The 25,163-nt window shown below is 40.4% G+C and overlaps 1 protein-coding gene across 2 annotated transcripts in view; it reads left to right on the top strand.

The window, feature by feature from the left end:
- Positions 1 to 987: 987 nt before the first annotated feature.
- The window catches only part of DDX17 (DEAD-box helicase 17), a 50,223-nt gene continuing 26,047 nt past the window's right edge, over positions 988 to 25,163 (top strand). For both annotated transcript variants that reach the window (XM_075833566.1, XM_075833567.1), the window contains exons 1-8: positions 988 to 1,214; positions 9,793 to 9,928; positions 11,379 to 11,475; positions 12,914 to 13,047; positions 14,528 to 14,593; positions 17,567 to 17,708; positions 22,406 to 22,566; positions 23,942 to 24,114. In XM_075833566.1, the coding sequence (XP_075689681.1) occupies positions 1,180 to 1,214; positions 9,793 to 9,928; positions 11,379 to 11,475; positions 12,914 to 13,047; positions 14,528 to 14,593; positions 17,567 to 17,708; positions 22,406 to 22,566; positions 23,942 to 24,114 (944 nt within the window). In that variant the 5' untranslated portion in view covers positions 988 to 1,179. The remainder of the gene's footprint in view (positions 1,215 to 9,792; positions 9,929 to 11,378; positions 11,476 to 12,913; positions 13,048 to 14,527; positions 14,594 to 17,566; positions 17,709 to 22,405; positions 22,567 to 23,941; positions 24,115 to 25,163) is intronic.

Below are 25,163 nucleotides of genomic sequence, written 5' to 3'. Positions count from 1 at the left end.
ACCAATTAGCTATTCTGGTTGCCTCTGGGCGCCGGATGTTTTGATTGGTATACAGTAGTTGGAGTCGGAAGCAGATGTCTCCGACCACTGCAAAGCGACTGTTCTGCAGCTCTGCTCCTATTCACTAGAATAGGGGTAGAGCTGAAATAATGCAGCTTGGCCGCTATTCCGTGACTGGAGCCATCTGCTTCCGGCATGGACATCCGGTGCCCGGAGGAAGCTGATAGGTGCGGGGTCCGGGTGTCGGACCCCCACCAATCATATACTGATGACCTATCCTGTGGATAGGTCATCAGTTGTCTGGTTGTGGAAAACCCCTTTAAGGTAGCCATACGCATTAGAGGAATGTCGTCTGAACCTGCCGATTTCAGCGGGGCCGACCATCTAATGTGTATGGCAGTGACTTGACCCCCCCCCTGGGTGGCAGATGTCGAGGGAGAGGACAGTCAGGTCTGTTGAATTTCAACCTGCCCGATTGTATGTCTGCGGAGTCTGGCAGCGGCTTTCTACCTTCTCCCTATTGAAAATACATGCACGCTCGGCCCAGCGTGCGTGTATATATAGGGGAGTTAGTTGGAATAGCTGTGAGTGGAGTGATTTTATCTCAAGTTTATGGCCAGCCTTAGTTATTTCTTATATTTAACACACATGTGCCATGTACAGGAATATGGTGATCATTGACATACTGGTACACCATTTGCACAATATGGCTCAGTGTATTATAGAGTATGGCACAGTGTATTCTATTATAATCCTTCCTGATTTCCCAGGATGGGCCTCACCTCCACAGCAAGGACAGTAAAAACCCACATTGTACGATCTTTCACCTGATTGGTGGCGAAAAACATGCCCGCTTCAAAAACAATAGTTAAGAATTACGTCACGCAAGAGGCCGGCACGTATTCTGTAACTGATCTACGCATTCTGTTGGAGGAGTTTTCGTTTGCAGAAGTGTAAACTACGCTACGTAAACAGCGTAGCTCCATTTCGAGTTAGCAACCGAGGAACGCGAAGACGACGGCAGCCATTTTATGCTGGCGCGTCTGAGGATCATACCAGCTGTTCAACGGTCTACGTCTTCAGTTGCTGCATTTTAGCATAAGAAAAAAAGGATAATTCATACTAGGCTTGCGTATTGTGTGGGTTCCTAACGTCGTCTTTCTATACAGCCACTGCAGAATGAGGGGAAGCTTTATGGATCGTGATCGAGGCGGGTAAGAATATTGTTGCGCGACAACAGTAGATGACGTTGCTTTTCATGTATGATTTTTTTTTTCCATGGTAACGATGTAAGTTTGCTTGGGGTTGTGATAAGGAGCAGATATACCCGTTTAGGTCTGTTGATCCGGTTGTGATGTGGATCATGCTCACTTGTGTGTCCCACAGAGGGTTACATGATTCCAACAGTCCAGAGGAAACTGCTTTCTGTCCGATTGTGCTGATGTATTTCAATAGGGTCATTAAAATCTTTGTGTGGTGATTGTTTTGTCTTCAAGTTTAGTGTACGCTCAGGCCGAAATTGGGCAAAAAATTGCTAGCGAAATTCTTGTGGGAAATTATTTCGCCTGCGATCACTTGTGACGTCCCACACCCAACAGACATCATCTGGTACAAGTTTGATCGGCTGGTCATGGATTCTTTTTTTTCCCGTCTGCTATGGTGTGGGGTTGTCGGCTGAGCTTATCCGACAAATGTCCACATTTATCGTGCGGTCTACATCAGGTTTTGGAGTAAGGACTCGTTCACGTCTGCGTTGTAGGCTCCGTTAGGGGCCACCGTCACAGATCTGGCCGAGATTACCGGAGACAACAGCGCAAATGACGGTCATGCCGACGAAACCCCTTATTCGGTTCTGTCGGCCAACGGTGGTGTCAGTCGTGTAACGGAACTGCTGTTTCCGGTATTCCCTTCTTCTGCTCCTCCGACGGATGAAAGAAAATGTATGCAGATCCAAGAATTTCCAACAAAAACATTTTACTTTAACTCCTAGGCGCACCACGACGCAACTGTACGTTCATGTGGCCAGTGTCTTAGCGCACAGGGACGTACAGTTACTGCGTGGTTCCCGATGCACACTGTCGGCGACGGTGTGCACTGGGAGGCCATCTGTCCCTGACAGCTGACACTGTATGCCGATCAGCGGCTTATTTCGGCAATTAACCCCTTAATTGCGGTGATCGATTGCAATCGCCGCATTCAGGGGTTTCTAGCACATCGGCAGACCTCACAATGAAATCGTAAGTAATGGCCTCCGTGTCTGCCATGTACGGAAGCCTGTTAGGACCAGCCTCCTGATAGACTTCCTGTCAGAGTGACAGGGCGTCACTGCCGTTCGCGATGCACACTGTTGACAGTGTCTGTGACAGGGTCGGCGACAGTGTGCATCGGGAACTGGGAGGTCAACTGTCCCTGACAGCTGACACTCCACTGTTGCCGATCAGCGGCTCATTGCCGCTGATTTTGGCAACTAACCCGTTACATGCGGGGCTCGATTGCGATCTCCGCATGTAGGTGGTTTGTAGCACATCAGCAGCCCCCATGCAATTGTGGGGGCTGCTGATGCTTGTGATGGCACCCGGGGGCCAGACAACGGCCTCTGGGTCTGCCATATACAGAAGCCTATGAGGACCAGCCTCTTCTGGTCCTCGTAGACTTAGGGCTTATTCAGATGAACGTGATATACTTCCGTGCAACGCGCGTGATTTTCACGCGCTCGCATGGACCTATGTTAGTCATTGGGGTAGTTCAGACAGTCAGTGATTTTTACGCAGCATGTGTCCGCTGCGTAAAACTCACTACGTCCTATATTTGTGCGTTTCTCGCGCGCAGCACACGAAAGCACTTCCGTGTGATTCGCGGAACAGCAGTAAAAACTATGAATGAAATCCGAAAAGCACCACGTGTTTTTCTGTTTACAAACATACAAACAGAGTGTCATAATGATGGCGGCTGCGCGCAAATCACGCAGCCACGCATCATACGCTGCTGACACACGGAGCAGTAATGTACCTTTTGCGCGTTCAAAACGCCTCATTTTTTGGGCGTGCAAAACGCACACGCTCATGTGAATCCGGCCTAACTGTCAGTGACTGTGACGTCACACTGACGGTTGGAATATGTTACACTACCTATGTAGTGTAATGTATTCTAGCAGCGATCAGAGCTGCAGGTGAAAAAAGTAAAAAAAAAGTTAATAAAAATGTTTTACAAAAGTGTAAAAATAAAAGATTTTTTTTTATGATAAGTCTCTTGTTATAGGGAAAAAATGAAACCGTTAAAAAACAGTACACATATTTGGTATCACCGTGTTCGTAACGACCCAATCTATAAAACCTATGTTATTTTTACCGCACGGTGAACGCCGCAAAAAAAATCAAACTAAAAACAATGCCAGAATCACTATTTTTTTAGTCACCACCCCTCCCAAAATATAGAATAAAAAGTGATCAAAAAGTCGCATGTACCCGAAAATAGTACCAATAAAAACTACAACCCGTCCCGCAAAAAACAAGCCCTTACACCGACTGAAAAATAAAAAAAGTTCCGGCTCTCAGAATATGGTGACACAGAAAATAAATCATTTTATAAAGAAGTAATTTTATTGTGTAAACGCTGCAAAACATAAGAAAACGATATACATATGGTATCGCCGTAATCGTACCGACAAGCAGAATAAAGTAAAATTGTCATTTATAGCGCATTATGAACGCCGTAAGAAATAATTTAAAACGGCAAAATCACTGTTTTTGGTCACCAAAGCTCTAAATAAAAAGTTGCATCTACCAGAAAATGGTACCAATAAAAACTACAGCTCGTCCTGCCAAAAATAAGCCCTCACACCGCTCAATTCATGGAAAAATAAAAAAGTTATGGCGTTTGGAAGGCGGGGAGTGAAAAACTAAAATGGAAAAACAAAAAAGGATCAGTCCTGCAAAGGTTAATTTCTATTAAAATAAATTCTTACCACATGTGGGGTATTGTCGTACTCAGGAGAGATTGCTTTACAAATCTAGGGCTACTTGTTCTCCTTTATCCCTTGTGAAAATGAAAAAAATCAGCATTTTAGTGGACAAAAATGTTTCTATTCATTTTCACGGCCTAATTCCACTAAACTCTGCAAAAAAACCTGTGTGGTATAAATGCTTACTAAACCCCTAGAAAAATTCCTTGAGGGGTGTAGTTGCCTAAATGGGGTCACTTTTGGGGTGTTTCCACTGTTTTGCTCCCTCCAGGGCGTTGCAATCGCGACATGTCACTAAAAACCAATCCAGCAAAATCTGCGCTCCAAAATCCAAATGAACGCTGCCGTGGGTCCAAACAGCAGTTTATTACCACATATGGGGTATTTCCGTAATCGGGAGAACATGCTTTACAAATATAGGGGTGCATTTTCTTCTTTATTCCTTGTAAATATTAAAAATTTCTATGTTTTTTCAGAAAAAAAAGTAGATTTTCATTTTACAGACTACAATAAATATAGCAAAATACCTGTGGGGGTCAAAGTGCTAACTATACCCCTAAATAAATTCCTTGAGGGGTCTAGTTTCCAAAATGGGGTCACATTTGGGGAGTTTCCACTGTTTTGGCACCACAAGACCTCTTCAAACCTGACATGGTGCCTAAAATATATTCTAAAAATAAGCAGGCCCCAAAATCCACTAGGTGCTCCTTTGCTTCTGAGGCCGGTGCTTCAGTCCATTAGGACACTAGGGCCACGTGGGATATTTCTAAAAACTGCAGGACATGGGCAATAAATATTGAGTTGTATTTCTCTGGTAAAACCTTCTGTGTTACACAATTTTTTTTTTTTTATTACAAATGAATTTCGGCAAAAAAAAAAGGAGAAATTTGTAAATTTCCCCTCTACTTTGCTTTATTTCCTGTGACACGCCTAAAGGGTTAAGAAACTTTCTGAATGCTGTTTTGAATACTTAGAGGGGTGCAGTTTTCAAAATGGGGTGACTTCTGGGGATTTTCTAATATATAAGGCCTTCAAAGCCACTACAGAACTGAACTGGTCCCTTTAAAAATGGCCTTTTGAATTTTTCTTGAAAATGTGAGAAATTGCTGCTTAAGTTCTAAGCCTTGTAATGTCCTAGAAAAATAAAAGGATGTTCAAAAAACGATTCAAATATAAAGTACACATATGGGAAATGGTAACTAGTGGCTATTTTGTGTGGTATTACTATCTGTTTTACAAGCAGATACATCTAAATTTAGAAAAATTAGCATTTTTGCAAATTTTCTCTAAATTTTGGTGTTTTTCAAGAATAAATATTTAATTTATTGACCAAATTTTTCCACGATCATAAAGTACAATATGTCACGAGAAAACAATCTCAGAATCGCTTGGATAGCTTTAAGCATTCCGGGGTTATTACCACATAAAGTGACACATGTCAGGTTTGAAAAAATCGGCTGTGCCACAAGGCCAAAACAGGCTGTGTCCTAAAGGGATTAATAATTCAACCATTAAAAAAAACGTGCGTGTGTGTATGTATATGCGTATATACACACACACACACCGACTGGAAAGAGAATTACGGGCTAGTCTGATATCACAAAAAGTTATTTATCAATATGCAAGTGTGTGTGTGTGTGTGTGTGTGTGTGTACAGTGTAAGAGGTCGTATTGCGCATGTCCGCAGGTCTGACTTCTATCTGGCTATATTGTCCCATTGCATGCATGTGCTGTCGCCTCTGCACCCCTCCCCTGTTTTTGGGGGAAGGAGTGATGTCCCGCGCATGCCTGGCAGATCCACACTGTTAGCGCGGTATATGCGTACCAGGCACCATCCGCAGCACGTCCTAATGTGGGGGAGCATATTCAACAGAATCTGCATGTAGCTATCTATGGCGCCAATATTATATATCACAGGTGTATGTTCATAATGCCTGTTTTTTCTATTGGCTCTATTCGGTTGAAATACTATTGCTTCATTAGACGTAACCACCCCCGGACTAAACTTTCCTTGAGAAATGCACATCTGGTGTGGTGGGCTTCCTTGATATCTTCTAGGCTTTTACCGCCAGCCCTATTGGTATACTCTATTTTACTTGGGATGTTTAGTTAGGGTATGTTCACACGCAAACTCAAAAACGTCTGAAAATACAGAGCTGTTTTCAAGGGAAAACAGCTCCTGATTTTCAGATGTTTTTTTAAGCCACTCACGGTTTTCGCTGCGTTTTTCTCTTCATCTTTGGAGCCGTTTTCAATAGTCTATGAAAAACAGCTCCAAAAATGTCCCAAGTAGTGATCTGCACTTCTTTTTCAAAACGGCCGCTTTAAAGATGGCCGCCGGAACAAAACGCAGTTTTTCCAATCGCAATCAATGGGCTGATTTTTGGAGGCGTTCTGCTTCCAATTTTTTGGGGGTTATTACTTGTATGGCACTTGCCTAATCAGGGCCGGCCTTAGGATAGATGGCGCCCTGTGCGAAAATTACTTTTGGCGCCCACCCATCATAAGAAAAGTGTCCCATAAAAAAAGTATAATGCCCTTTATAGTGTCCCCACACCATATAATGCCCCATACAGTATAATTCCACCATAGCTGCCCCATAAAGTATAATAATATATATTAACCCCTTGGCCTTGTGGACACAGCCTATTTTTTTTTTCAAATCTGATGTGTCACTTTATGCGGTAATAACTTGGGAGTGCTTTTAATTATACAAGCGATTCTACGATTGTTTTCTCGTGACCTTGTTCTTTATGCAAGTGAAAAAATTTGATCGATAAATTCAATATTTATTTGTGAAAAACACCAAAATGTAGAGAGAATTTGTAAAGATTAGCATTTTTCTAAATTTAGATATATCTGCTTGTAAGACCGATAGTAAAACCACACAAAAATTTTACTAGTTTACGTTTATTATGTCTACTTTACATAATTTTTTTGAACGTCCTTTTATTTTTCTAAGATGTTACAAGACATAGAACTTTAGCAGCAATTTCTCACATTTTCAAAAAAATTTCAGAAGGCTATTTTTTCAGGGACCAGTTCAGTTCTGAAGTAGCTTTGAGGGCCTTATATACTAGAAAGTCCCCATAAGTAACACAGAAGGTTTTACCAGAGAACTGCAACTCAATATTTATTTCCCAGATTCTTACTTTTTTAGAAATATTCCATAAGTGGCCCTAGTGCGCTAATGGACTGAAACACATGCCTCCGACGCAAAGGAGCACCACCTAGTGGGTTTTCAGGCTTCCTTTCCATTAGAAGATATTTTAGGCACCATGTCAGGTTTGAAAAGGTCTTGTGGTGGCAAAACATGGAAAACCCTCAAAAAGACATCATTTTGTAAATTACACCCCCAATGAATTAATCTAGGTGTATAGTGAGCATTTTGGATACAGGTTTTTTTTTTTTTTTTTTTTGGGCTATATTTCTTTAAGCCATGAAAATCAAAATTTTTTTTTCAAATAGGACATACAATGTTTGCATTTTTACAAGGAATAAAGGAGAAAAAGAACCCCAACGTTTTGTAAAGCAATTTGTCCCGATTACGGAAATGCCCCATATGTAGTCATAAACTTATGTTTGAACACACGGCAGCCCTCAGAAGGGAAGGAGCGCCATTTGGCTTTTGAAGCTCAAATTTTGCTATAATGGTTTTCGGTGCCATGTCCTATTTTCAGAGCCCCGGAGGGACAAAAACAGTGGAAACCCCCCAACAGTGACCCCATTTTGGATACTACAGCCCTTATAGAATTTATCTAGGGATATAGTGAGCATTTTGACCCACAGATTTTCACAAGGACTAAAGGAAAAAAAAAAAAGCACCCCAATATTTGTAAAGCAATTTCTCCTGAGCACGGACATAAATTGTTCGTAACCACGGCAGGGCTTAGAAGGGAAGGAGCACTATTTGGCTTTTGGAGTTAAAATTTTGCTGGAATGGTTTGTGGTGCCATGTCTCATTTGCAAAGCCCCTAAGGGACCAAATCAGTGGAAAACCCCCAAAAGTGACCCCATTTGGGAAACTACACCCCTGAAGGAGTTTGAGTGGTATAATGAGCATCTTGACCCCATTTTTTTTTTTTTTTGTTTTGCAGAATTTAGTGTAATTATGATGTGAAATTAAAAATTTATTTTTTTTTTTATTTTTTTTTTTAATTTGGAAATTGTACATTTTTACAAGGAATAAAGGAGAAAATGCACCCCAACATTTGAAAAGCAATTTCTCCCGATTACGGTAATATGTCATATATGGTAATAAACTGCTTTTTGGACACGTGGCAGGGCTCAGAAGGGAAGGAACATTTGGCTTTTGAAGCTCAAGTTTTGCTGGAATAGTTTTCGGGTGCCATGTCACATTTGCAAAGCTCCTAAGGGACCAAAACCGTGGAAACCCCCCCAGAAGTGACCCCATTTGGGGAAACTAAAGCCCTCAAGGAACTTGTTGAGGGGGTATAGTGAGCATTTAGACCCCACGTGTTTATTGCTGAAAAAGGCCGTGAAAATTAATATCCACATTTTTTACACTAAAATGTTGAGTGTTTCCATCTCCACAAGGGATAAAGGAGAAAAAGCACCCCAACATTTGTAAAGCAATGTCTCCGGAGTATGGCAATACCCCACATGTCAGAAACTGCTGTTTGGACACACTGCAGGGCTCAGAAAGGCAGGAGCGCTAGCCATGTCGCATTCGCAAAACCCTGAGGTACGAGAGTACAGTGGAAGCCCCCAAGAAGTGACCCCAATTTAGAAACTACAGCCCTGAAGGCATTTATCATTTACCTAGACAAACAAAGGGGCTCAGAAGTGTAGGGTATATGTTATTGCATAGTAAACGGCGTAAATTTATAACGTGAAAATTAATGCTGGAATAGCTGCTTATTTTCAATTCTCTCCTAAAAAAAGTTAATCAATATATTGTAAGCATCTAAAAATGGTACAATTGCAAAATACAACTCGTCCCGCAAAAAACAAGCCCTTATACGGCTATGTCGACGGAATAAAAAAAAAGTTACGACTCTTGGAATGCGACCGTGAAAAAACAAAAAATAATCCTTGGTCATTAACGTGCAAAATGGCCTGGTCATTAAGGGGTTAAGGCCATTTTACATGGGCTGATGATTGGGGAAACAGAACGCTCTTTTCCGATCATCGGTTAGTGTGAAAATGCCTAGCAATCAGCCGACAAAAAAAGCAAGCGCTCGTTTGTCGGATAATTTTATTTTTAATACAGCATTAAAAATCATCGTTGTCGGCAGCACATCTACGTTTTTAAAGCGGGATGTGCTGTTGGCGATGATGTAAACTGTATAGGGACGAATGATCTTGTATGTCCCCATGCAGTACAATTTCTTTCTCCATGTAAATTTAGTCAAACGAGCACCGATTTGATGTGCTATATTGACTATGAGCGTTTGTTTATTGGCACAGATTTGCCGATGTAAAACCAAGTTTAGTCTATGAACACTTTACTTTCGAATTACCGTACTTCCATTGCAGTTGCCATAAATCACACGTCTTGCTGCTATACAGATAATACAAGAATGATTTGTGTGTGCCTATAATATGGCAACCCCCAGGCAAGTTTAATCAAAGAAAACACACACCTTTTTGGCCCTTATTTATAAAAAAAAATGGCCTTATTGCCCATAGCAACCAATCACCGTGCAGCTTTCATTTCAGCTGCTCAGATTTTCTGTTATGACAGTTTTTTGATAAATTGGGCCCATTATTTCTCTTTAAATACTTAACTTTATTTTAGTTTGATTCATTAAATAAAATTTTACATTTCTTTGTATAATTATGTTCTATCTTTATGTCTAATTTTCTAGGGCTGGTGGCTCCCGCTTTCCGAAATTCGGTAACCCTGGAGAGCGTCTCCGTAAGAAGCGCTGGGATTTAAATGAGCTTCCAAAATTTGAGAAGAATTTTTATGCGGAACATCTTGAAGTAGCTCGCATGGCAATGGTAAATAAAACAGAGTTCAGCAGCTTGTGACTTTTGAGTCTTTTAAATAGTCTTTTGTTTTATTATAATTTTTATTGGATTTTTCAAGAACCTAAAAGGTGACCAATATAATTACCTCAAAAGGTGACCAATATAAACCAACGAATACCAATCGAGGAGCCTTCAAATACATTAACAATATAAATGTATATAATTTATCAATTGAAAATATTGTACATTGGGTTCATATTGGCGCCATAGACCTGGAAAAGTATCAAAGATTAACTTGTATGGTATTCAGACCAAGCCGTCAAGAATAAGAGTTTGAGGTTTTTATTCCCTTGCTCTGGTTCTGTCGAGGTAAACAAAGTTTTACATGTAAGCCCTTACCTTCATCCACATCCTCTTACCTGGACGTGTCTTTTTTTCAACCATGCTAACATGCTAACACAATCCCGACACTACAGCACAGCAAGCGTAATCTCGTTTGAAATGACAGTTTACAGATTGCTGTGCTGTAGTGTCGTGATTGTGTTAGCGAAGTGACAGGATTCTGAATAGACATCACGTCCTGGATGGAGATAATGTATATTCATTGTCATGGCACATGAGTAGTGTACGGGTATGTGCACACGATAACGAGCATTACGTCTGAAATTACGGAGCTGTTTTCAGGAGAAAACAGCTCCGTAATTTCAGACGTAATTGCATGTACTTGCGTTATGCGAGGCGTCAATTACGGGCGTAATTTTGAGCTGTTCTTCATTGAATTCAATGAAAAACGGCTCAAATTACGTCCCAAGAAGTGTCCTGCACTTTTTTGACGAGGCAGTCATTTTACGCGTCGTCTTTTGACAGCGACGCGTAAAATGACAGGTCGTATTGGAGCCGTATTTTCAGGCATAAATCGAGGCATAATACGCCTCGTTTACGCCTTTAAAAAGGTTGTGTGAACCCAGCCTTATAGTATGTTTATGTGACTGCACATAACGATATAGCTATCTGCAGTGTAAATAATTGGAGAGAAGTATATAACGCTGATTGGTCAGCGTCATACACTCCTCTGTACAACGCCCACTTGGTCATATAGTAAAACACGCCCAGTTGTTCATTGAGAAACTCATTCGCATAAAGCTAATATAGGCATAACTCCGTCAAAAATGATCGTTTTCTAAATAAAAAACAATAATCTACATTACAGCGCCGATCATATTATGTATAAGATAGGGCACTTATAATGTGGTGACAGAGTCTCTTTAAGGAAGAGAAAAGTATCTCAAGTATATTATGCAGAGGGTGCCATTTTGGATACATTTGGGGCAATTTTCAAAGACTTGTACATTTTGCCATCCTATGGATGAATCTTACCTAAAGTTTTATTAACTCTTGAGAAGCTTCTAACAATAAATCTGTATTTGTAAAATTTGGTACATGTTTTTCCTCTGTAAGTAACTTTTCCCTTGCAATGCAGCATGAAGTTGAAGAATTGCGCAGAAAGAAAGAGATTACTGTCCGAGGGATAAACTACCCAAAACCAGTTTATAGTTTCCTACAGGCTAATTTTCCTCGTAAGTTGCCTTACCTATTCTCTTCCTTACTGTATCTATTTTGGCCTTGTACCTCTAAAAGGGATTGTATAACATTTAACGTTGATCGCAAAAACCTAGGATATGCTACCCATATGTGATTGCTGGGAGTCTGAATACTGGGATCCCTAAAAAACAAAGGGGCCTGGAATTTAAGTAGACAGGACTGCAATATTGGCTTCTACAAATAAAGGTTATTCTTCGTATAATAAAAAGCCAGACAATTTTCTAATATATTTTCCAGGACATCCCTCGTGACCGCACCACAGATGGTTGCTCTTTTGACCTCTATAGGGACAGGAAGACTGAAAGGTTAAATTGCCCCTCCCTCCACCCACATGCCAGTGTTCTTCCTGTCCCTATAGAGGACAGGTGCAGAGAGAGAATTCCGGTACCTGGAAGAAGACAAGTAGGCAAGGGACGAGATCGGGGAACCAAGTACTTCTCCTTCCAATCCCCTAACGTTGCCTCTCACGGGAGAGGTCCCTTAGCTTCCCAACCGCGGATGATAACTTGAGTAGAGGTGTCCTAAGCTGGATCCCATAGCAGTTCGAGGGATCCAATGGCCACACGGGGGGACTCCGGCGGCATGGCTTTGGCGTGCGTGGTCGTTTTGGGGAAGACCAATCCATAGTTCCTCCCTGAGCATTATAATTTGGTATTGCTCCTGTGGTGCTGTCGTGAAGGACCTCCTGGAAAGTAGAAATTAGACCTACCTGTAAATGTTTTTCCAAGAGTCCACCATGACGGCACCCTTAATTCCATCCCATTATTAAAATTCTGATTTGCATCCATCCTGGTGCAGCAATTGAAAAACACAGTCAAGTCGGTATGGGGTCAGGAGGGCAACCTCCTGTGGGGTTGTCAAGATGGACTCCTGGAAAAACAATCAGAAGGTCTAATTCCTTCTTTCTGTCTCAATTCATCACGGTTCTCAAAATTTCTGCTTGTCGTTCAGTAGGAACCTTCATTGTTTACTTCCAGGGGATAAAAATCTGTCCTGGTTATGTTATGGTCACACAGGATCTAGGTTTGTTACAAGACAGTACTCTGATACACAAACTGTACATGTATAGAGTCGTGCACCTGTGTATCAATCACATGGCCAGGACATATTTTTATCTCCTGAAAGTAAACAATAAAGGGTTCTATTGAATGAGAAGCACAGATTCCGAAAAGCCGTAGAGAAATGATGCAGAAAGTATATTGGAAAATTGTATAACTTTGAATTATACAGACAATGGCCTTTATTTGTTGAAACCGGACAACCCCTTTAATATACTTCAATGTTCTTTCGCATTTTGTGATCGGTGGAGGTCCCCGTGGTAGCACCAAATTAATGTTATTTTCTAGCAGTATGACTTTTTTTTTTGGGCAAGTATAGTACCTGTGTTTTATATTTTCTTTTCTTATACTGCAGAGTATGTTATAGATGTTCTTATCGATCAACGATTTAAGGAACCAACCCCTATCCAGTGCCAGGGATTTCCCCTTGCGTTAAGTGGTCGAGACATGGTGGGAATTGCCCAGACCGGATCTGGCAAAACACTTGCGGTATTTATTTTAGCTTTTGAATATGACTTCTCAAAACGTGCTCATGGTCAGAGTAGAATAGAAATGCCTTGACCTTTCTTTTAGAAGCAAGTATAATTTTTTGAAATTTTGGAGATTAAAGCAAACCTAACTTTTCAGGTGCCTTTTCAGAATAAGCTGTCCTATGTGGGAACATGAGGAATAACACTATTTCTGGCCATTATATTACTTGTATTCTGCAGTTTTTCCCCTCCTCTGTAGGCTCTATTTCTAATTCTCTGTATTTTTTTAGCTAGTTGGCAGAACCGAACAGCTTCCATGTCTGCCATACACTGCACACATGGAAAGAAGAGTAGACGCATAGAGGAGATTATACAGCATTAATGGGCAGTGTAGCTGAGAATCCAGCATTCGAATGAAGCAGTTCACTTATCATCAGCCTGTGTCTTCTCTCCGCCCTTGCTCCCCCTCCCCTTTCCATTGAGGTCTATGGGCAGGCTGTGCAAAGACACCCCCCCCCCCACTTCCTGCAAGTCAATCTCCTCTGCCCTTTAACTAGAGACAAATTTTGCTTGACACCAGGGGGTGGACATCAAATTTCAGGAAGGGAGACACCTAATGGCAGTAACTTCACACAGAATTTGTATGGATAAAACAACTTCATTTTAACAGTAAGTAAATTACAAAGCTAAAATATCAGGTATACTATTAGATTAGCAGAAGTTGTTATAAAAATTGTTGTCCATTTAAGTTGTTGTCTAGTTAAGAAAAACGGTACTGTATTTATTTAACGATCTAGACAAAATACAGAGTTAGGCCTCCTGCACACGGCTGTAGCCGAAACCCCGGTCCGTGATTTCGGCTACGGACAGTTGTCCGCATTTGCGGGCCGAGCTTCCATTAAAAAGTATGGAAGCGTGGTCCGTAAAAAAAAATGTAATCGAACGTCCTATTTTTTACAAAGTTTTCCACGACCCGGACACCTTCCCGTAATATACGGAAGGGTGTCCATCAACCGTAGTAATGAATGGGTAAAGTCTACGGTCGTGTACATGGTGCCTTAGGTGATGGACATGTTGACAGAGCTGTGGGATCAGATTTAATAAGAATCCGTATGTAATAGTTATTTTTAGTTGTTTGCAAATTAAAAGCTTTTAAAGGGGTTTTCGGGCATTTTATCTTGCTGGCCTATTTTTTGGATTTGTCATTAATAACTGATCGGTGAGGCTCACTTGAATTAGACCGGAACTGAAATCCCAGGCACAGCCGCTACGGATATATACGGCGCTGTGCGTGGTATGCTATGAAGAGGCTGTAGCATTCGTCAACACGGCCCCTTCAGTCAGCTAATCGGCGGGGGTGCTGGGAGTCGAATCCCCACCGTTCTGATATTGATGACCTACCCTAAGGATAGGCCATCAAATATAAAATGCCCATAGAACCCCTTTAACTATATTTAAATTACAAATGCAAGCACTTAACTAGGTTTTTGTTTCTAAAGTATCTGCTGCCTGCAATGGTGCACATCAACCACCAGCCTTATCTGGAACGAGGAGATGGACCGATTGTACGTACAGAGTTCCTTTTTACATTTTTGTGTTTATTCAGCTTGATACAATCTTGTTGTAAAAAAAAATTAAAACATATCTCGTTAATTAACCACTTCAGGATCACCCATTGCAGATATACGTCCACATTTGCTGGGCTTTGCAAAAACTACTTCTTCTATTTAAGTCCATTGTTTTTGGGTTTTTTTTGCTGGTGATTCTGTCCCCCCCCCCCCCCCCCCCCACAGAAGCCCCAACACCCAGATCTGGATGCTACTAACAGCCTCTGGTCCTAGTGATGTGATTGGGACCCTCAGGTCCCAGTGATGTGGTCCCCCGGGCGGCTTTTGAAAAAAAAGCAGAATGTGCCTTCTTGCTGCGGTTTCCGCCTCTGACCTCTCATTAAGTCAATGGGAGACAGAAAAAACCTGCTCGTCCTTGTATTAGCATCAGTGGCCGCAGGTAAATGTCCCGAAAAAACGTGGAAAAATTTGTGCAGGCAGTTCAAAATCTGCCTCAAAATTCCTGAAGGAATTCTGAAGCAGATTTTTTTTTCTTTTTCTACCAGCAAAAAAAATTCCATGTGAACAAGGCCTTACAACAGAATATGAAATTAAGAAAATGTGTATTTTTCCTGTTCCTGACTATTTTTCCTTAAAGGGAGTCTATCACCAAATTGTCCGAGTTAAACTAGTAACAGTGTATTGTAGAGGAGACTAACCTGCTTCTAGCGTTTATTTTCATTTTCTGCTTACTGCCTCCTTTGTAGAAAAATAAGTTTTATTAAGTTTATGCTAATGAGAATTCAGGTGCAACGAGGGCGTCACCGTTGCACCTAAATGCTCTTACATCACTCCCTAGTTCAACCTCCTCCCCCCTTCTTACATTGATTGACAGGGGCCAGGCAGCATAAGCGGCACATTCATGCCTGGCCCAGTACAATCTGTAACGTGCTCACGCGTCCCTGCTCTTTACTCGGGGCGATTGCTCAGTACGATCTTTCTGCTCGCCGTTCTAATCGGCACTACTGCGCATTCGCCGAATAAAGAGCAGGGATGCTGTGCATGCGCAGTAGTGCCGTTTAGAACGTCGAGCAGAAAGATGGTACTGCACATGCGCGGAGTGAAGAGCAGGGACACGCGTGTGCGCGTTACATACAGTATGGGGCCAGGCATGAACGCACGGATTACACTGCCTGGCCCCTGTCAATCGATGTAAGAAAGGAGAGAGGAGGGTTGAACTTGGGAGCGACATAAGAGCATTTAGGTGCAATGGTAACGCCCTCATTGCACCTAAATGCTCATTAGCAAAAACTTCATAAAACTTATTTCTCTACAAAGGAGGCAGTAAGCAGAAAATTAAAATAAACACTAGAAGCAGGTTAGTCTCTGCAATACACTGTTACTAGTTTAAGGCTATGTTCACACGGAGTATTTTGCAGGAGGAATATCTGTCTCAAAATTCAGTTTGGAAGTTTGAGGCAGATTATCCTCTCCCTGCACGCCAATTTTCGCGGAGTTTTTCGCCCACGGGCATAAAACAACGTGAAATACGCTTTCTCTGCCTCCCATTGAAGTCCATGGGAGGTCAGAGGCAGAAACGCCCGAAGACAGGGCATGTCGCTTCTTTTTCGGGAAAAAGACGCCGACTCCTCCCATTAAAATCAGTGGGAGGCATTTTTGGGCCGTTCTTGACGAGTTTTGTGACGCGGTTTCCGCGTCAAAAAACTCGTCAAAATACTCCGTGTGAACATAGCCTTAGGCTATGTTCACACGGGGTATTTTGCAGAGTTTTTGGACGCGGAAACCGCGTCGCAAAACTCGGCAAAAACGGCCCGAGAACGCCTCCCATTGATTTCAATGGGAGGCGTCGGCGTCTTTTTCCCGCGAGCAGTAAAACTGCCTCGCGGGAAAAAGAAACGACATGCCCTATCTTCGTGCGCTTCCACCTCTGACCTCCCATTGACTTCAATGGGAGGCAGGAGAAAGCGTATTTCTCGCTGTTTTATGCCCGCGGCGCTCAATGGCCGCGGGCGAAAAACGGCGCGATAATTGCCGCGAAAATCGGCGTGCAGGGAGAGGAATATCTGCCTCAAAGTTCCAAATGGAATTTTGAGGCAGATATTCCTCCCCCAAATTACTCCGTGTGAACATAGCCTTAGGCGTATTTTGGGGGAGGAATATCTGCCTCAAAATTCAGTTTGGAACTTTGAGGCAGATATTCCTCTCCCTGCACGCCGATTTTCGCGGCAATTATCGCGCCGTTTTTCGCCCGCGGCCATTGAGCGCCGCGGGCATAAAACAGCGAGAAATACGCTTTCTCCTGCCTCCCATTGAAGTCAATGGGAGGTCGGAGGCGGAAGCGCCCGAAGATAGGGCATGTCGCTTCTTTTTCCCGCGAGGCAGTTTTACTGCTCGCGGGAAAAAGACGCCGACGCCTCCCATTGAAATCAATGGGATGCGTTCTCGGGCCGTTTCTGCCGAGTTTTGCGACGCGGTTTCCGCGTCAAAAAACTCGGCAAAATACCCCGTGTGAACATAGCCCTTTTTGCAGGAGGAAAATCTGCCTCAAAATTCAGTTTGGAATTTTGAGGCAGATTTTCCTCTGCCTGCACGCTGATTTTCGCAGTGTTTTTTGCTCGCAGGCATAAAACTGCAAAATACGCTTTCTCTGCCTTCCATTTAAATCAATGGGAGGCATTTTTGACACGGTTTCCGCATCAAAAAACGTGTAAAAAAAAAAAACTACTGGCCCTAATACGGACATTCTGGTGACAGACTCCCTTTAAATACGACTTAAAAAAATATATTAGTTCCAACTTGAAAAGAAAAAAGAAAAAAATATTTGTGTAGACTAAAAAAACAAACAAACAAACCAAAAAACACCTTTTGAATGCAGCATTCAAAAATGGAACATTTTCTCTGGCATTAGGGCCCAAAGCAACCTCTGTCATTTAAAAGGTTAAGAATAATCAAGCATTTTGTGTGTTGCAGTGTTTGGTCCTTGCTCCAACCAGAGAATTGGCTCAGCAAGTACAGCAAGTAGCTGATGAATATGGAAAGTCCTCTCGTTTGAAGAGTACGTGCATTTATGGTGGAGCTCCTAAGGGTCCACAGATACGAGATCTTGAAAGAGGTAAGAATAAATGTGCTGTAGGAAAAACATTATTAAATTAGCTTTTATCTTTATATGTCTGATTTGGCTTCAGTCTGTTGCATTTTATAACTTTCTTTTTTAAATTAAATTTATCTCCTATATTTATTTTACAATTTGTTACAAATCAAAACTATAATTAAACGTTCCTGTTTTCATTTTATGAGCTGTGAACAGCAGTTCAGAGATTTGCTTTACAGCAGCTACATGGACAAGAAACCTAACTGAGAAGATAATCTATTGACTCTTCTGTGAGAGTGTTCTGTGCATGCTCTGTGACATGTGCAAAGTATAAGAAAAAGTAAACCATAGGACATTCTCTAACAATACATTTCTTTTAAAGCAATGTTGGTGAGATTTCTAATGACTAGTGCATAGAAGAAGTAATATGGGTGAGATTTATAATGACTAGTTCATAGAAGAAATAATATGCGTGAGATTTCTAATGACTAGTTGATAGAAGAAGTAATATGGGTGAGATTTCTAATGACTAGTGCATGGAAGAAGTATTATGGGTGAGATTTGTAATGACTAGTGCATAGAAGATGTGATATGGGTGAGATTTGTAATGACTAGTGCATAGAAGTAATATGGGTGAGATTTGTAATGACTAGTGCATAGAAGAAGTAATGTGGGTGAGATTTCTAATGACTAGTGCATGGAAGAAGTAATATGGGTGAGATTTCTAATAACTAGTGCATAGAAGAAGTAATATGGGTGAGATTTCTAATGACTAGTGCATGGAAGAAGTATTATGGGTGAGATTTGTAATGACTAGTGCATAGAAGAAGTGATATGTGTGAGATTTGTAATGACTAGTGCATGGAAGAAGTGATATGGCTGAGATTTCTAATGACTAGTGCATAGAAGAAGTAATATGGGTGAGATTTCTAATGACTAGTGCATAGAAGAAGTAATATGGGTGAGATTTGTAATGACTAGTGCATAGAAGTGATATGGGTGAGATTTCTAATGACTAGTTGATAGAAGAAGTATTATGGGTGAGATTTCTAATGACTAGTTAATAGAAGAAGTATTATGGGTGAGATTTCTAATGACTAGTGCATAGAAGAAGTAATATGGGTGAGATTTCTAATGACTAGTGCATGGAAGAAGTATTATGGGTGAGATTTGTAATGACTAGTGCATAGAAGTGATATGGGTGAGATTTCTAATGACTAGTTGATAGAAGAAGTATTATGGGTGAGATTTCTAATGACTAGTTAATAGAAGAAGTATTATGGGTGAGATTTCTTATGACTAGTGCATGGAAGAAGTAATGTGGGTGAGATTTCTAATGACTAGTGCATAGAAGATGTAATATGGGTGAGATTTATAATGACTAGTGCATAGAAGAAGTAATATGGGTGAGATTTATGACTAGTGCATAGAAGAAGTAATATGGGTGATATTTCTAATGACTAGTAAATAGAAGAAGTATTATGGGTGATATTTATAATGACTAGTGCATAGAAGAAGTGATATGGGTGAGATTTCTAATGACTAGTGCATAGAAGAAGTAATATGGGTGAGATTTATGACTAGTGCATAGAAGTAATATGGGTGATATTTCTAATGACTAGTGCATAGAAGAAGTGATATGGGTGAGATTTCTAATGACTAGTGCATAGAAGAAGTAATATGGGTAAGATTTCTAATGACTAGTGCGTGGAAGAAGTAATATGGGTGAGATTTCTAATGACTAGTGCATAGAAGTAATATGGGTGAGATTTCTAATGACTAGTGCATAGAAGAAGTGATATGGGTGAGATTTTTAATGACTAGTGCATAGAAGAAGTAATATGGGTGAGATTTCTAATGACTAGTTAATAGAAGAAGTATTATGGGTGAAATTTATAATTGGTGCGTAGAAGAATTAATATGGGTGAGATTTCTAATGACTAGTGCATAGAAGAAGTGATATGGTGAGATTTCTAATGACTAGTGCATAGAAGAAGTGATATGGGTGAGATTTCTAATGACTAGTGCATGGAAGAAGTAATATGGGTGAGATTTCTAATGACTAGTGCGTAGAAGAAGTAATATGGGTGAGATTTGTAATGACTAGTGCATAGAAGAAGTAATGTGGGTGAGATTTCTAATGACTAGTGCATGGACGAAGTAATATGGGTGAGATTTCTAATGACTAGTGCATAGAAGAAGTAATATGGGTGAGATTTGTAATGACTAGTGCATAGAAGAAGTAATATGGGTGAGATTTCTAATGACTAGTGCATAGAAGAAGTGAGATTTCTAATGACTAGTGCGTAGAAGAAGTGATATGGGTGAGATTTCTAATGACTAGTGCATGGAAGAAGTAATATGGGTGAGATTTCTAATGACTAGTGCATGGAAGAAGTATTATGGGTGAGATTTGTAATGACTAGTGCATAGAAGAAGTGATATGTGTGAGATTTATAATGACTAGTTGATAGAAGAAGTAATATGGGTGAGATTTCTAATGACTAGTGCATAGAAGAAGTAATATGGGTGAGATTTCTAATGACTAGTGCATAGAAGAAGTAATATGGGTGAGATTTCTAATGACTAGTGCATAGAAGAAGTAATATGGGTGAGATTTCTAATGACTAGTGCATGGAAGAAGTATTATGGGTGAGATTTGTAATGACTAGTGCATAGAAGTGATATGGGTGAGATTTCTAATGACTAGTTGATAGAAGAAGTATTATGGGTGAGATTTCTAATGACTAGTTAATAGAAGAAGTATTATGGGTGAGATTTCTTATGACTAGTGCATGGAAGAAGTAATGTGGGTGAGATTTCTAATGACTAGTGCATAGAAGATGTAATATGGGTGAGATTTATAATGACTAGTTGATAGAAGAAGTAATATGGGTGAGATTTGTAATGACTAGTGCATAGAAGAAGTAATGTGGGTGAGATTTCTAATGACTAGTGCATGGAAGAAGTGATATGGGTGAGATTTGTAATGACTAGTGCATAGAAGAAGTATTATGGGTGAGATTTATAATGACTAGTGCATAGAAGAAGTAATATGGGTGAGATTTATGACTAGTGCATAGAAGTAATATGGGTGATATTTCTAATGACTAGTTAATAGAAGTATTATGGGTGAGATTTATAATGACTAGTGCATACAAGAAGTAATATGGGTGAGATTTGTAATGACTAGTGCATAGACGAAGTAATATGGGTGAGATTTGTAATGACTAGTGCATAGAAGAAGTAATATGGGTGAGATTTATGACTAGTGCATAGAAGTAATATGGGTGATATTTCTAATGACTAGTTAATAGAAGTATTATGGGTGAGATTTATAATGACTAGTGCATAGACGAAGTAATATGGGTGAGATTTCTAATGACTAGTGCATAGAAGAAGTAATATGGGTGAGATTTATGACTAGTGCATAGAAGTAATATGGGTGATATTTCTAATGACTAGTTAATAGAAGTATTATGGGTGAGATTTATAATGACTAGTGCATACAAGAAGTAATATGGGTGAGATTTGTAATGACTAGTGCATAGACGAAGTAATATGGGTGAGATTTCTAATGACTAGTGCATAGAAGAAGTAATATGGGTGAGATTTATGACTAGTGCATAGAAGTAATATGCGTGAGATTTCTAATGACTAGTGCATAGAAGAAGTAATATGGGTAAGATTTCTAATGACTAGTGCGTGGAAGAAGTAATATGGGTGAGATTTCTAATGACTAGTGCATGGAAGAAGTAATATGGGTGAGATTTCTAATGACTAGTGCATAGAAGAAGTAATATGGGTAAGATTTCTAATGACTAGTGCGTGGAAGAAGTAATATGGGTGAGATTTCTAATGACTAGTGCATAGAAGTAATATGGGTGAGATTTCTAATGACTAGTGCATAGAAGGAGTAATATGGGTGAGATTTCTAATGACTAGTGCATGGAAGAAGTAATATGGGTGAGATTTCTAATGACTAGTGCGTAGAAGAAGTAATATGGGTGAGATCTCAGAAGCATCCCCCATCTCATTTTCCCCTTGAATGCTGCGTTAGCTTTGATCGCACCTTTCAGGGGAATAGCATTCAAGGTGATAGCGGCAGAGGTCAGAGGTTTCTCTGATCTCTGCCGTTAGAGTGGGGCAGCGGCTGTGTAATACATTGCCCTGCTCCTGACAACAAGTGTGCACACGCGGTCAGCATGAGTTGAAGCGGTCGACGCTGCACTAAGACCGAACATGAGGGTGTTTTGCAGTGCGCCCACATGTTCTCTGTCTTCAGTGCCGGCGCTCATTAGTGCAGCGCTGGCCGCATTACATCGTGCTGACGGTGCGTGCACACTTGTTGCCAGGAGCGGGGCAATGGCTGTATTACACACCTGCAGCCCCGCTCTGCGGCCGTACAGCTTAGTATCGAAATACATGAATTACCGGCATTGAACTGTTTGAGGGTGCACGGCATCTAAATAGTTTTGATGCATCGTGCAACCCTACATAGAAGTAATATGGGTGAGATGTATGATGACTAGTGCATAGAAAAAAGTGAGTGCTATAATCTGGGATCATTTAGATTAACACCAGTTTTTATTGGTTTTGGATTTTACAACTTTCATTACTTTTCCTGTACCACCACCATTTTCACTTTTTTACTTCCACGGACTGCATCAAAGGTTATTGCAATACCTGCCCTAATTGCTGTTTTGTCTTCTGTCAAGGTGTGGAGATTTGCATTGCCACTCCAGGCAGACTCATTGACTTTCTGGAGACGGGGAAAACAAATTTGCGGCGGTGTACCTACTTAGTGCTGGATGAAGCTGACCGAATGCTTGACATGGGTTTTGAGCCACAGATCCGCAAAATTGTAGACCAAATCAGGGTACTTATATGTATACATTCATGATGATGAATCACATTTTTAGAATGAGTCATTACATAGTGTTGTAGGTGTGTCTCACATAACTCCTGGAAAAATGATTTTGTGTACCTTATAAAGCATCACTCTGGTAAAATGTTATTTTTACGTATGGTTTGTAAATTACACTCATTGTAATAGGTGTATTTTTGTTGTTTGTGTAAAAGGTGTTTTTTTTTTTCCTTTTTTTTTTTTTGTTTTTTTTGATGGTCAAAGAAAACATACGAGAATATAGTAAAATAAAAGCGGGTTAATGCATGAAATGAAATAATACCTAGCTACAGACATAATGAAATGGGGAGCCACGTTGTATTTTCTGCACTAATACACACCCTGTTGATGACGACCAAATGGTTGCTGGACACCTATCCAGTTCATGGTCCCAAGCTGAGGCTAGATACAACATATCCTAGGACCTTATACTGACTTTGAATGGGGGCTACTAGTACGGCCTGTGTAGCTAGTGCAAAGGGCCATGAATGGATATGGAGCAAAGGAGTATACATAAACTGAACAGAGGAAGGAGTACACAAACTAGCAATGAATAGATAAGTATAATGACACAATCTTACAATGGACATAATCTGACCATGATACCATATGTGTGTGTGTATTATATATATGTGTGTGTGTGTTATATATATATATATATATACATACATACATACATACATACATACATACATACATACATACACACACATGCAAATGAGCAGCACTCAATATCCTGAATCCACCATGTGCCAAGCGGGTAGTCCTGATCCACGGATTAGAAGTATAAAGAGAAGAAATCCCACAGCACACCTGGTGTGCTGTGGGATTTTTTTCTCTTTATGTGTGTGTGTATGTATGTGTGTATATATATATATATATATATATATATATATATATGTATGTATGTGTATGTATATATATATATATATATATATATATATATATATAATGTATGTGCACGCACGTAAAACATGTCTTCCATATTACTCATTGCTGTCTAGTAACAGATTGTGACCCTTCATATCACAATGATAATACTCTTTATTTTCTCAAACACATCCTATCACACCCGGTAAAAGGTGGTGCAGGTAATGCTCTTACCGGGCACTTTATTGTAAAACCATAATCTTCAGTCTGTTCCATCGGTATGTCACGTAACCTGCACATTGACTGGCCGAATGCTGCAGTGTCCGGAAGACATCTGCACTACTTTTTATCAGGTATACTTTCCATACCAGAGGCAATGGAAAAACATTTTCCTGTAGTGCTGTTTTAATATATTGAAGGGAATAATAATATTGTATGTTCCGTGCCTAAATTTATTAAGCCTATTTGTTTTGTTTAGCCCGACAGACAAACTCTAATGTGGAGTGCAACATGGCCAAAAGAGGTGCGTCAACTAGCTGAGGACTTCCTGAGGGACTATGTGCAGATCAATGTGGGAAATTTGGAGCTCTCCGCCAATCATAATATTCTCCAAATTGTTGATGTGTGCCAGGAGAGTGAGAAGGATCACAAGTAAGTTTAATATTATCTGGTCTTGGTCTTTTTTCTGTTTTTTAACCCCTTAGTGACCAGCCCATTTTAGGCCCTAATGACTAAGCTATTTTATTCGTTTTTCTATAGTCGCATTCAAAGAGCTATAACTTTTTTTATTTTTTCGTCTACATAGCTGTATGAGGACTTGTTTTTGGATTAGTTGTGCTTTTTAATGGCACCATTTTTGGGTACATATAATTTTAGTAACCTTTTTTTGGGAGGGGGGGTTATAAAAAAAAACTGAAATTCCGCCATTGTTCTATGCGTTTGTAAATTGACGCCGTTCACTATGCGACGTAAATAACATGTTACCTTTATTCTATGGGTCGGTACGATTACGGCGATACCACATATGTAGAGGTTTTTTTATGTTTTACGACTTTTGCACAATAACACTTTTGAACTAAAATTATTTGTTTTTGCATCGTCGCTTTCCAAGAGCTGTAATTTTTCCATCAATGTAGTGATTTTTTGGGCTTGTTTTCTGCGGGACAAGACGTAGTTTTGAATGGTACTGTTTTGGGGTGCATGGGACTTATTGATTCATTTTTATTATGACTTTTTTGGGGGGCAATGGAAAAAAATTGCAATTTCGCCATGTTTTTTTGCGTTTTTTTTGTACGGTTTAAATTACATATTAACTTTATTAATGGAGTCATTACGGTCGCGGCGATACCACATATGTGTACTTTTTTTTTTCTTTTTACACTTTTACTAAATAAAACCACTTTCTATGGGAAAAAATTGTATTCATTTTTTTACTGTACTTTTTATTAATAATCTTTATTTCCCTTTGATGACTTATTTTATTAGTCCCACTAGGGGACTTTACTGTGCGATATTCCGATCGCTGCTATAATGCTCTGGTATACTTCGTATACCAGAGCATTATTGCCTGTCAGTGTAAATCTGACAGGCAATCTGTTAGGACGTGCCTCCGGCGCAGCCTAACAGGAATATGTCCAGGGCAGACCTGGGGGCTTTTATCAAGCCCCCGGCTGCCATGACACCCCATCGGAGACCCGCGA

The sequence above is a fragment of the Rhinoderma darwinii genome, chromosome 7 (assembly GCF_050947455.1).
Source record: "Rhinoderma darwinii isolate aRhiDar2 chromosome 7, aRhiDar2.hap1, whole genome shotgun sequence".
Taxonomy (NCBI): Eukaryota; Metazoa; Chordata; class Amphibia; order Anura; family Rhinodermatidae; genus Rhinoderma; species Rhinoderma darwinii.
This window is presented reverse-complemented; position numbering and strand designations above follow the sequence as displayed.